This window comes from Eriocheir sinensis, chromosome 10 (assembly GCF_024679095.1).
Source record: "Eriocheir sinensis breed Jianghai 21 chromosome 10, ASM2467909v1, whole genome shotgun sequence".
NCBI lineage: Eukaryota > Metazoa > Arthropoda > Malacostraca > Decapoda > Varunidae > Eriocheir > Eriocheir sinensis.
In genome coordinates, this window is record NC_066518.1 from 17,323,851 (window position 1) to 17,337,923 (window position 14,073).

General features: G+C 43.0%; 1 protein-coding gene across 1 annotated transcript in view; it reads left to right on the forward strand.

The window, feature by feature from the left end:
• The first annotated feature begins 3,581 nt into the window (after window positions 1–3,581).
• The window catches only part of LOC126996655 (glutamate receptor 2-like), a 42,472-nt gene continuing 31,980 nt past the window's right edge, over window positions 3,582–14,073 (forward strand). Inside the window, exons 1-4 of the mRNA XM_050857344.1 lie at window positions 3,582–3,691; window positions 5,028–5,161; window positions 5,804–5,941; window positions 13,980–14,073. The exon at window positions 13,980–14,073 is cut by the window's right edge and continues 74 nt beyond it. Coding sequence (XP_050713301.1) covers window positions 5,032–5,161; window positions 5,804–5,941; window positions 13,980–14,073 — 362 coding nt within the window. The 5' untranslated portion in view covers window positions 3,582–3,691; window positions 5,028–5,031. The remainder of the gene's footprint in view (window positions 3,692–5,027; window positions 5,162–5,803; window positions 5,942–13,979) is intronic.

A 14,073-nucleotide genomic window follows, 5' to 3' on the forward strand; every position in this document is an offset into this window, starting at 1 on the left:
GTTCTTGAAGGCAAGTATATATGTTAGGAAAAAAAATAACATAAGGTAGAAATTATAATAAAAAAATCTATGAACTTTGGAGTGCAGGCAATATCAGCAACAACAAGAATAACATTATTATTATTATTATTATTATTATTATTATTATTATTATTATTATTATTATTATTATTATTATTATTATTATTATTATTATTATTATTATTATTATTATTATTATTATTATTATTATTATTATTATTATTATTATTATTATTATTATTATTATTATTATTATTATTATTATTATTATTATTATTATTATTATTATTATTATTATTATTATTATTAATGATGATAACAATACTATTAAGACCGACATTATGGATGACAAGAATTAATAAATCTAAAGATACAATTGTTTCAAATAGTAATGAAGACACATGTGAGTCGATTACGTATAATAATTGTTGTTTTAGCGCCAAGCCTCGTTAGGATCACAGCGGCAGTGGTTCGTGGTCGTTCTTCTATATACATAGATTTCGTCTTGTGCCGGTGTGGTGTCATCTGCCATCCGGTATCCTAAGCCATTCCACCCTTAATTTTGCATCACGGAACCCAATCTTTACTATCACAGAGTAACTAAGTGAAGCATCTAAGTGTAAAAAAGTACCAAGGAGGACCTAAAAAGCGATGCAAAGCGGAACAGGTCACAAGAAGAAGAAGAAGAAGAAGAGTGATTGTTGTTATCCTAGTTATATACATAAATACGTCATCATTCGCTTTCATAATAATATAAATAAACTTGGGTGGGACAGATCCCGACAAGCAGTGGACAAAAGACTCGGTACTGTGTCGAAATTCATGTATGTATTCCGGATGGGATGTCTCACGATCTTGGGATGTCTCATGACACCACACCGGGACTCAACGCCAGTATACAGGCTTGCATCACCACCACCGCCCCTCGTATCATCATTCATTACCAGTCCATTTCTCCATATCCTCCCCATCTCTCTACACTCTACACTCTTATTTCCTCATCCCTTCCTTCGCCACTCCTCACCACCATCACCACCACCCCTCTCATCGTTATTACCAGCCCCCTCTCCCTATTTTCTCAACGCTATCACCACCACCTCCCTATTCACCATCACCCTATTCACATCCCCTCTCTTCACCATCCCACCCCATCAACACTACCAACACTACCCTTCCCTGCCAGCATCACCACTAACCTTCATTCACCACCAATCCACCACCACCACAACCACACAACGCAGGGCCATAAGCCGCTCTCATCTGTCATGGCAACATCCATCATCATTAATTTATTTAGGCCTGTCGCTAACAAAAATGTCATACACATTATTATCCTCACATCCCCCTTCCTCATCTTTCTCTATTTATCCTTCCTTCCCTCTTCCCACCTGCCCCCCTCACTCCCTTCTTCATATTCTTTCAAACCTCCCCCCTCTAATCCTTCTTTTTTCCCTCTTATCACCTTTACCATGACTCACTCCCTTCTTTTTCGTATCTCATCTCCCTTTTCTTCTCTCTTCTCCCTCCTATCGTTCCTTCCCTCCTACCGCCTCCCCCCTAACTCCCTCCTATTCTTCCAAATCTCCATTTCTTCTTTCTCCCTCTCATTTTTTCCTATCTCATCTCCATTTTCATCTCTTTTCTCTGCTTCATTTTCCTGTTTCTGTTTTTGCTCTTGTTCTTGTTCTTTTTTTTCTCTGTTCTTCTGGTTCTTCTTCTTTATGGCTTTTACCTATGTTTATATGGAGTCGCTCTTTTGGGGTTGTGGCTTTGGGTTTACGATCCTTCCCTTCCTGAGGTCACACGGGGGCACTGGGGTTCGAACCGCCTGTATATACCATTATCTCAACACATTCTTTCTCCACCTCTCTCCCTTCCTTTCCTGCCACTCGTCACCTCCATATACTACATACCTCGCATACCTCCTCATTTCCTCAACCTCAACCATCTCTCTCTCTCTCTCTCTCTCTCTCTCTCTCTCTCTCTCTCTCTCTCTCTCACACACACACAAAAAAAAAAAAAAAGGTCAAGGAAGATCGTGAACTCGCCCTTCCCTCCTCCCCCTCTTTCTTCTCCGTCTCGTCTTTATTTTTTTCTTCTTTTTGCGCTTCTTGTGATCATGTCTGCACCCTCGCCATGAAGGGGCTGCTGCGTCACCCGCTAACACACCGTAAGTAATTGAATGAGTGTCAAAAGTTGTCCATAGAATCATTCCCTACACAGGCACACTCACACTTCTGTGTAATCATAACTGTGTCTCTGTAGCATTCCCTTAGTTTAGGCGATATAGCTGCGCCTGGCTGTGGTGCTCATCTCCGATCCGTTGGCCCTTTGAGCCTGTGGTAGGTAACAACTAATTTCCCCGGGGACACGGCCTAATGTGAAATCCAGGATTGCCACAGTTTACCTTTCCCAGGTTTCTCCAGGTACCCATTTATCGACCAGCTGAAAGGGAGAATGAACAGCCGGGTGAGCTGCACGCCAACTGCCCGGGTTGGGATTCGAAAATTTCGAACCCGGGTCTGCGGAGTGGTAGCGTAGGATTAGGTTAGGTTTAAATTAAGTGACGACAAACTCTCAGGTGGCTACAGGTGTTAAGAATGTGACTGCCTAAGAAACTATACATGTTCACCTTTCAATAATCACGCAGCCTCATAAAAGTATACTAGAGGTGGTTAAAGGTGTTAAGGAAGTGATTGCTTAATGATTATACATGTTCACCTTTTAACACACAGCCAGCCTCATAGGAGGATACCAGAGGTGGTTGCAAGAATTAATAGAGCCAGAGCCTACATACTGATACACACACTCATCTTTTAACCTTTATGCCTTTTAACCCTCAGAGGAATAATAGTATACACACATTCTTCCTCCAACCATCATGCACGCAGCCTCAACCTTTCTTCCTGGGAATTCTCATTTTTGACACATTTCAACAAAGGAATACACTCAGGGCCAGGCTCCGGGAGGGATGTGGTTGGCAGGCTTGATGTATTTCGTCCTCGAGGCATTAAAACTAATTGGAGGAACAGTTTCCGCAATCATTTTCCCGATTTTAAAACGCGTTGTTTCTGAACCGATTATTCTCACATTAGCTTCGCCTTTAAAAGAAAAACATTCCACTTTAACTGAACAAATCATTCTTCCATTATCTTCCACTTTTTAAATTTTGGCCACTTTCCCCACTCTGGCGTGCGTTGTGAAAAGTAAAAACTCTTACTTTGAAAATATTAAGGGCACTTTGGGGAGACTTTTACCTGTCCGAACAAAAAAAGTGTGACATTCCTCAACGAGCACTCATAACGCTGAACTTTACGTAATCATCACACCGAAAAAAAAAAAAAAGGAAGAAATCATCACCGGCACAACAGGCACACGAGGAGCACCTTGATAGCAGGAAAAAGGCGGAGTAATCAGCCTTCGGGGGTTACGCTCCAAGGACCCAAATCGCTTGCTGTAATCGCATACACATCGGCCGCTGCTTCTTGACTAATTTTTACTGCCTCAATAATATTTACATCAGGTAGGTAAGCAGCGGCAGCACAGTGTTGGCACCGACGGAGGAGCACGGACACACCAAGTCGTCCAGCGTTTTCAGCGGTGCATCGGTTCAACAAATACTTCGAGGTTCTGAAGACTACGACAAATATTTCGATTCTGTGAACGGCAGGTGAGACAATGGCCGATTACTATGGGTCTCTCGACTCGCAGAAATATCGATCACTATTGCCATCCTAACCTAACATTACACATACACGTGCAACTAAGAAAAAAAATCCAGAATGCATTCCATTTGCTATCTATCATACACATACCCGCGCTCTCAGACATATTCTCTTTCCTTTCTCAATCCTATCTTGACACACCACATGCTCCTCTTGTCTAGCTAATCTTCACTGCGCGTATTCATTACTGCTGTGGTACATTCATGTCCTGGTTTCTGATGCACATGTCTGAATTTGGAGGATAATACTGCTTCTTGCACGTGTAGCCTTCTTTGTTACATTTCTTTCTTTAATTCAAATTATTTTCAAAGCACTCATTGCCTGTCCGCCCTAATTTCTCTCTCTCTCTCTCTCTCTCTCTCTCTCTCTCTCTCTCTCTCTCTCTCTCTCTCTCTCTCTCTCTCTCTCTCTCTCTCTCTCTCTCTCTCTCTCTCTCTCTCTCTCTCTCTCTCTCGTATCGTGACTGGCACCATCACATGATATACACAAGGATACACAAGGACACACAAAACTTCCTGAGTTATTGTTGGCGAGAATTTTCACTCCAAACCAATGAAACTTTCTACAAGGCGTTGATGCAGTTGTTTTTTCTTAGTACAGAGGTAAAAAGTTTGGAGCATACGCTATGGCTGCGCGTGGCGGCGGTGCTCATGCCCTTCATGTTGGCCCTTTGAGCCTGTGGTGGGAGAGAACCCTCAGCCTCGGTCAGTGTAACATCCGGGTTACCACAGTTTACCTTCCCCAGTTTTCCCCAGGTATCCATTTATCAACCAGTTCGAAAGAAAGGATGAACAACTGGGTGTGCTGCACGCTGACTGCCCAGGCCGGGATTCGAACCCAGGCCAGCAGAATTATAAGTAGGGACGCTAACCACTGCACGGCAAATCAGATACTTACGGATACACTAGGAAACATCAAAGACCCCAGATAACTAGTGTCTCGACTTCACTCTATACTATAACATTTCCGAAAGAGGTTAAAATGCTTGTTTATATTATATTTTATTATGGGGATGTTTAGAGAGAATTGCAATACACTAGAATGCGCAAAGAAAAAACAAACTTTTAATACTGATGTGCTATTGTCATTTTCATGTACATTCATTACTTTATAAGTGAATTTTCACATAAATTCTTTTGTGATAGTTTAAAATTTCTGTTGTTTCGTATTTTACCAGCCCTTTTTCATTTTTTAAAGTTTCCTTTTATTGAATCAATCATCTTCAATGAGTCAAGCAATTCTTTAAAACTCCCAACCAATGACGGGCGTTTTCCCCTCGAGCGCCATGCCGAGGGGCCGCGTCTGCCTGTCCGGGAGGATGTGCGTCTGGGTGCTGCTGGCGGTGCTGGTGGTGGCGTGTGCGTTGACCATCAGCAGCTGCGCCACGCCCGCTGCTCCAAGGTCACCAGGGAGGGGTAAGGTCATGGAGGTTTTGTTTTGCTTTGTTTACAGATTTTAAAGGCCTTTAGCTATGCAGAGAATAATAGTTGACGTTAGTTCACCGGTATAGCACGTCTTTTTGATGATTAGGAACGCAACATTTGAATTAATAATATACAAACACACGTGTGAAAGTCATGCTTTAAGATAAGAGTTATGGGGAAGATATACTGAGATATGGGTGAGGTATCGTACACAGATATGGGTCAGATATACACCAACGGACACGGATGAATTAGATAAAACATTCAGCACCCAGGTGAATAAAATACATTTAGGTATGCACGGGTTAAAGATATACATAGGCTTAAATGAAAGAAATACACTGAGAGGAATGCACAGCGAAAGCTACACTGGCATAAATGAAAGAGATACATTAAGATGCGGGTTAGGAAAAATAAATATGCATTGAAGACGTTGCTGATACACACTGCACATAAAGGTGAGCAACTGAGCATCTTGTGTGTGTGTGTGTGTGTGTGTGTGTGTGTGTGTGTGTGTGTGTGTGTTTTGGCGTATATCGCTGGGGGCAAATGCCAAACAAGCCAGTCAGTCAGTCAGTCGTGTGTGTGTGTGTGTGTGTGTGTGTGTGTGTGTTGTTATGTTCCTCCCCTCAGCGGCGGGCGTGCAAGCTGCAGTCGCTGTTCTGACGAGTCTGGATGTGCGCCAAGTTGTTGTCCTCGCCCCCCTCCTCCGCCCCTACCGCCGCCCCCACCACCCTCACCACCTCGGCAGCCCTCGCCCTCCACCAACAGGTCAGGAGCAGCCATGGACGCCACATCACCCCATTGAGTGCATCGCCTCATCACTGTAGCCTCCATTGGCCGTGTTATCATGCGTCTTCACTTAACTCTCGCACTCCCTTCTCCCTCCTCCCTTCTCTACCTCACTTCACCCCTCCCTTTCTTCCTTCTTCCTCACTCCTTCACTTCTCTCCTGCTTCTTCTGTACCATTTTATTCCATTTCTTCATCTTTCCTTTACCTTTTGTAGTATTTCATTCTTTCACTCCTTCATTTTCTTCGTCCTCTTCTCAAGCATTTCACTCCTTCACTCCCATCTTCTCCCTCTTCTGTAGCATTTCACCCCTTTACTCTCATCTTCTCTTCTCCCTCTTCTCAAGCATTTGACCCCTGCACTCCCATCTTCTCTTCTCCCTCTTCTGTAGCATTTCACCCCTTTACTCTCATCTTCTCTTCTCCCTCTTCTCTAGCATTTGACCCCTGCACTCCTATCTTCTCTTCTCCCGCTTCTGTAGCATTTCACTCCTCCACAGCCTCATTCCCTTATCCCTTATCTTCTGTTGGCTGCCTCACTCCTTCACTCTCTTTTACCCCGTTTCTTGTCTCTCGTTATTCTTCAGTTCCTCTACTTTGCCTCTCCTCCCTTCTTCACTTTCTTCTCCCTCCTCTGTTGCCTGCTTGGTTCATTCCCTCCGTTCCTTCTGTTGCCTGTCTCACTGTTTCACTCCCACCCTTCTCCCTCTTCTGTCTTGGTGCTAATGTTATCTGTCACCTTAGTCTCTCCTTCACAAAGAACATGTCTGCCACGTCTTTCCCGCCACACCCACTAAGTCGTTCATTCTTTGGTAATTCACGTGACAATAGACATTCATCACCACTAACAATAACACCCCTTGGCACCAGCATCAGTTACTATCATCACCTTATACTCAGGGTTTACTATCAGCCTCATACCAATAGGAATAGACTGCATGCTGGTAGCACTATTTTCGTGTGCAGCTGCATGATATACATACACATACATATTTCATTCTCTCGATATGAACTATATGAAAGGAATATTCTACTCACAATTGGGTGTTACTATACGCAGCAACGCAACATTAAATTTCTTCTTTCTTCACTTAATTCTACTGACCGCACGACACGAAGCTTTCCATTGTTATTTTTCCTTCACTTGGACATGGGTAAGGGGAGGTACGCAACATCATCGCTCCTTTTTCTTCTTCATTTAGATGCCACTCGTTTGAAAGAAGTAGTTTGCTCTAAAAGATGAGAATGATAATGCCACGAATACTAATATGAAGGAAGCAGTAACGGTTGCGGGAAAAAAAATCTACATTGAATCATGATAATCTAGGCGGGCAGAACGATGGTGGTGAGGAGAAGGACTCGCTTAAATTGTCAGTTTCAGTGTAACCGTGGATGAATTAAGGAATGCTTGGAAAGGAATAGGTATCGGCAAAGCGGGATGAGATGGCCTGCATATAGTCCAAATTAAATATTCAGGCAATTTCATTCTTTAATAAACTAGCTCAAATATACACAGAATGCTTTCAGTCAGATTTTCTAGAGCCTGAAAAAAATGCCATTATACTCATTCACAAAAAAAGTGGAATGTCACAGTCTTCTCCCTGTACCGTGTAAAAATTTCATTTGGGTCATAACAAAGAGAATAAGTGGAACACAAGTTGGGTTTCGTAGTGGTTGCTCAACAACTGACCACATTCATGTGATCAAAGAAATTGTCGAAAAAGCCAAGTATATACGTCACAATGCATGTTTTTACCCATCATGAAAAAGCATTTGACTCAGTTATGAATTCAGCAGCCACGCAGGCACTCATGAAACGGCGCCTAGATGACCCTTTTTTTTCGGCCCATGGCGCCGGTAGGATTTCTTGGTGGGGCCTGATGGTCGGCCCCAGCCCGTTATGGCGCAGGGAAGTGTTTATAGTGGCGCCATCTTGCTTGGCTCATGCTACCGTCCGGAACTCATCTTTGAACCTCTCTTTAGAAAGAAAATCTAGAGTCCGGGTCGATAGGTGGTCTTCAGGACATCATGTGGATAGTTTTAGACCACTCGGCGGTGACTGAAAAATCCCAGCTGTGGCCGCGGGCGCAGGACTCTAACCCGCGTCCTCCTAGACGCGGCGCCGGCACACTAACCACTCAGCCACCGTTGAGTGTTGGGAGATGAGAGACAGCCCCCCATTAAACTCAACAAGGAAAAGGGAACATTCCAATAAAGAAAAACGTTAGGCAAAATGACAATATATCTAAATTAATTAACGGTTTGTTTAGATAGATGTATTTAAGAAATTAGAGTGGAATAGCATAGGAATCGAGACAGACGGTAAATATCTAAACAACCTTAGATTCTCATACGACAATCTTGCTTAATGATTCTGAGGATAAATTACAGAGAATGACCGAGAATCTTTACAGAGTGTGAAATTAGATCTGAAAATGAATATGAAAAAGCACGTCTTCTTTAATAATCGGTGGGAAGGCCAACCCATAATGATCGGTAAGGAAACAATTGAGAGTAGAGGAATACACATATCTAGAACAAATAGTTGATGTAAGCCCATACGATGGAAAATAAATCAGAAAAAGAATAATAATGGGACTGAGAACTTTTGGTGAGAATAGTAATATCGGGAATGGCAACACGTCCCTTTCCCCGAAGAGAGAGGTTTACAAAAATTGTATCCCGCCAGTCCTGACATAGATTTCAAAAACTCGGCTCCGAACAAAAGATTTAGAGAGAACGCTAAGAAACGCACAAAGAGGAACGTACAGAAAATTGCTAAGTATAACATAGAGAGACAGAAAGCAATTATGGATGATTAGGGAGCAGCCAATTATTGAAGATGTATAAATGGCGATTAAGGATTACAAGAATCCTTGGGCATGTCATAATTAAATTATATCGTGCGTAAAACTAATGAGAGATAGACAACTAAAGTAACGGTGGGAACCTAGAAAAAGTGGGGCAGACAGTAGTACTAGGTTGAAAAATTATATTACAGCCTATCCTAGAGCAAGAATGAGTGCACTAACATTAGACACAGAGAGGTGGAGAACGTTGGAAAAGACTTTGTCCCGCAGTAAAATATAGTCTGTTTCAACCGGATATTACATTCGGCCACACCACCTCATGTTCTTCAATTTTGAATGGCCAAGTGGCAGCCAATCCCCACGCTGAAAAGTTAAGTTTGCTTGCTTCGGGAAGATCACTCTGATCTCACACTGTCTCGCAGTTCTATGGGATGCATGAAAAAATATTTTAACACCTCAACATCATCATGAAATATCAACTTAATGCAATTTCACCATTCAACAAGTACACTGTTAACTTGAATATAGGTAGAAATATAAGCTTGTTTTTATCGTATAAAAAAAATATCATCGTTCATCACATGATATCTACAAAAAAAATTAATTAGTCGTTTTATAAAATGAATGTTTTAGATAATTACGCAAGGATGGCAATGCTACTAGGAAGACACAGGTAGGCCTTGTAGTATTCCAGATAATATTAGAAAACTAAGAACACTGCGCAGAGTTGCGACGCCAGCGCCCAAGGCGAAAGCAAACTGACGGTTCTGCGCGGTGATTGGCTGCCACATCAATCAAGTGCAATCAAAATCAAGTGAAAAGGAGAGGAGGCGTGACCGCCTGTAATATCTTATTGAAACCTTGGAGGAATAATACTTGGAGAGGCTCTCAGCGGGTCGCTCTTCATTGTGAGGTGATGCAAGGGGGCGGAGCTTAGTCGGTGGGCGGAGCCAGTCAAGTCCAACCAAAACACTGGATTTCTCGCTCCAAAATCATCGGCGTAAGTGAGCTTGTCTGCCTTAGTTCTTCATCATATGTTTTTTTTTTTTTTTACGTGCCAGCCTATAGCGCCAGTAGGCTTTCTTGAGGGGCCTGGATGGAAGTCGGCCCCAGCCCGTCATGGCGCAGGCAAGTGTTTTATAGTGGCGCCATCTTTTCTTGGCTCATGCTGCCCCCCGGAGCTGGTTCTTGATTCACTTGGACGGTTTCCTTTAGAGTCCGGGTTGATGGGTGGTCTTCAGGACAGCATGTGGGTAGTCTTAAGCCACTCGGCGGTGACTGAAAAATCCCAGGTGGTAGCGGCGGATTCGAACCCGTGTCGCCCATCACGCGGTGAATGAGGGGCCCGCACATCCCATCCTGATTGCGCATGCGTGGGTTTTGTTTACAAACAGAGGGTGGATGAATTTCGACATGGTACCTTGTCTTTTGTCGACTGCCTATTTTGATCCGTCCCACCTAAGTTTATTTTTTATTTTTTAAGAAGTAAATGATGACGTATGTTTTGAATTTGAAAATTGCTTGAAATATGAAAGTTTCTTCCTGCACCCCTTGTATGTCAGTAAATGTGATAAAAGAGATATAACCTGTATCCCTTGTATGTCGGTATATGTGATAAGAGATAACCTACACCCCTTATAGCCTATGTCAGTAAATGTGATAAATGTGATAACCTGCACCCCTTGTATATCAATAAATGTGATAAATGTGATAACCTGCACCCCTTGTATGTCAGTAAATGTGATAAAAGAGATAACCTGCACCCCTTGTATGTCGGTTAATGTGATAAAAGAGATAACCTGCACCCCTTGTATGTCGGTTAATGTGATAAATGAGATAACCTGCACCCCTTGTATGTCGGTTAATGTGATAAAAGAGATAACCTGCACCCTTTGTAGGCTATATCAGTAAGTGTGATAAAAGAGATAACCTACACCCCTTGTAGGCTATGTCAGTAAATGTGACAAAAGAGATAACCTACACCCCTTGTAGGCTATGTCAGTAAATGTGACAAAAGAGATAACCTACACCCCTTGTATGTCTTGCCGCCATCTTGCATGGACAAACTACGATATCAACATTCTGTTTGTAAACATCAGGTTCCACGCATGCGCAGATCAGGATGGGATGTCTTAGGATACGTGAATGTCAGATGACACCACACAACACGTTAGCCACTCAGCCACCGCATACCCATTTTAGTTATTCAACTGCTGCAGTATATGCACTAAGCATTATATGTACAGGTTTTAATAGAAAAACACCAGTATTTACTTGTTTTTATGCTGTAAATGATAAGAAGAAATGTTCCACATCCGCCTCGATCCTTCACACGTCCTCTGTGTAATGTTCATAATATATGGACCATGGTCTTACTTTTAATGTAGAAACATGTACAGCCTTCTATGTAGAAAGTCTCAGATTTGACCAAAGCTCACTACGGAAGGTAGTATTGGGGCAGGAAGCAGAAAAAAACTTACGCATACGCAAATAACAAGTCAGTATTTGACTCGACTTCAACAAACCGTGTTACACAATCATGCATGTCATTGTTAGAGGTATATTAACCAGTAAATGGAGAAAATGCAATATACAGGTCAGGCACCAATTTTTGAGAGGAGTTAGTTGTATCTTTTAAGGGAAAGAAATGATTGTGGAGTGGTGGAGATGGCAATAAATAATAAAAGATAACACCTGTAAGAGAGAGAGAGAGAGAGAGAGAGAGAGAGAGAATGTGGTTGAAGGCGACTCGGCCCGCTATTCGCTGTTCCCACAAAAAGCGCTCAGAGGAGTGACCAAGAGAGGTCAACTTCGGAAGGAGAGGTGTCCTGATACCCTCCTCTCGAAAGAGTTCAAGTCGTAGGCAGGAGGAAATACAGATGAAGGAATATTGTTCCAGAGTTTACCTGCGTGAGGGATGAAAGAGTGAAGATGCTGGTTAACTCGTGCGTAAGGGATTTGGACAGTAAAGGGATGGATGAGCTTGAATAGAAAGCCGCGGGAGGGGGGGAGGCATACAGTTGGCAAGTTCAAAAGCGCAGTCAGCATGAAAATATCGATAGAAAATAGAAAGAGGGGCAACATGGCGGCGGAATTTAAGAGGTAGAAGACTATCAGTGAGAGGAGGAGAGCTGATGAGACGAAGAGCCTTATTAGACTCCACTCTGTCCAAGAGAGCTGTGTGAGTGGAGCCCCCCACACGTGAGATGCATACTCCATACGAGGGCGGACAAGGCTCATGTATATGGATAGCAACTGTGCGGGGGAGAAGAACTGGCGGAGACGATACAGAACTGTTCTTCCCCTAAACCTATCAACGGTGGTGTTCCACAGGGCTCTGTCCTATCACCCACTCTCCCTGTTGTTCATCAATGATCTTTCCATAACAAACTGTCCTATCCACTCATACCCTAACGACTCCACTCTGCATTATTCAACTTCTGTCAACAGAAGACCCTCTCAACAGGAATTACAAGACTCCAGACTGGAGCTGATTTAGTGAGAGAAGAGATGTGAAGTTTCCAGTTAAGATTTTGAGTTAAGGATAGACCGAGGATGTTTAGTGTTGAAGCAGGTGACAGCTGAGTGTTGTTGAAGAATAGGGGATAGGTGTTTGGAAGATTGTGTCGAGTTGATAGGTGGAGAAATTGGGTTTTTGAGGCATTGAAGGACACAAGGTTCCTTTTACCCCAATCAGAAATGTTAGCGAGGTCTGAGGTTAAGCGTTCTGCAGCCTGCAGTCTGGAGTCTTGTAATTCCTGTTGAGAGGGTCTTCTGTTGAAAGAAGTTGAATAATGCAGAGTGGAGTCGTCAGCGGATAGGACAGTTTATTATGGAAAGAAGATCATTGATGAATAACAGGAAGAGAGTGGGTGATAGGACAGAGCCCTGTGGAAAACCCTGTTGATAGGTTTAAGGGAAGAACAGTGACCGTCTACCACAGCAGAGATAGATCGGCCGGAAAGGAAACTGGAGATAAAGGAACAGAGAGAAGGATAGAAACCGGAAGAGGGCAGTTTAGAAAGCAAAGATTTCTGCCAGACTATCGAAAGCTTTCGATATGTCTAGCGCAACTGAGAAAGTTTCACGCAAACGGCTAAGAGAGGATGACCAAGAGTCAGTTAAGAGAGTAAGAAGATCGGTAGTAGAATGCCCCTTGTGGAACCTATACTGGCGATCAGATAGAAGGTCAGAAGTGGAAAGGTGCTTTTGAATCTTCCAGTTAAGGATTGATTCAATAGCTTTAGATAGACAGGGCAGTAGAACTATAGGGCGGTAGTTTGAGGGATTGGAACGGTCACCCTTCTTAGGCACAAGCTGTATGAAGACGTACTTCCAGCAGGAAGGAAAGGTAGATGTTGATAGGCAGAGACGAAAGAGTTTGACCAAGTAGGGTGTCAGCACGGAAGCACAGAATTGCACTTATTTCACATGTTTTGGGAAATAACTTTGTGCTCATAACATTTCTGATAGCATTCAAAGACCTCTACATTCCATGCCATGCCATGGAAAGTGAGTTACAGATAATTTCCTTGAAATTACTACTAAGCAATCATTCGCATTCTTTTTAGCCACTCTTTTTCTAGCTCAGATTTCTCGCCTCTTATGTAATGTTTCGCCACAAAAAACATTGTATCTTACCGATAAAAGGTTATGCTACCATCCCTGCCTCTGTGGGTGCAACCAAAGGCAGAGCAAGCCGGCATGGAGACAAAATGTTGAGGTGTGTGCGCGTCGCGCGTCCGGCCGGAGGGCAATGTTTTGGGTGGTACTGAGGGGCCCGGCGGGGAGGGGGTGGAGCCAAGCTGGCTTCACTTTTGTGACGTCATGCCCCCTCCTTGTATTTTTCCTCCAAGATTGAAACAGAATATAGTCATGATTGAAAACGATGATGATGATGATGATATGCACCGATTCCGATCATTCACTTTCTTCTTTTTTTCTCCGTAGTTGTGTTTCAAAGCTAAAAACACGAATCATTCATTCCGTTTCTTCTTCCTAATCATTTATGTGTTAGTGAATGGTTATGGACTTAGCATTCACGTTCTACTTTGACGTTACTGAACTCAGCGACATCAGATATTCTCCTTTACTTTCTTTTTTACTTGAATATTACGAAACGTTAAACAAACATTTTGTTCATCACTTGGATATTACATTACGCAATGACACGAAGCTTTCACTTAGTCTCCTCCTCCTCGTCAGCAGACGCGGACACCGAGGAGGACCTGGTGGTGGCCTCGCTGTGTGAGCGAGGCATTCAGGTCAGCGTGTCTACACTCCCGACGTCTGTCATCGCCGC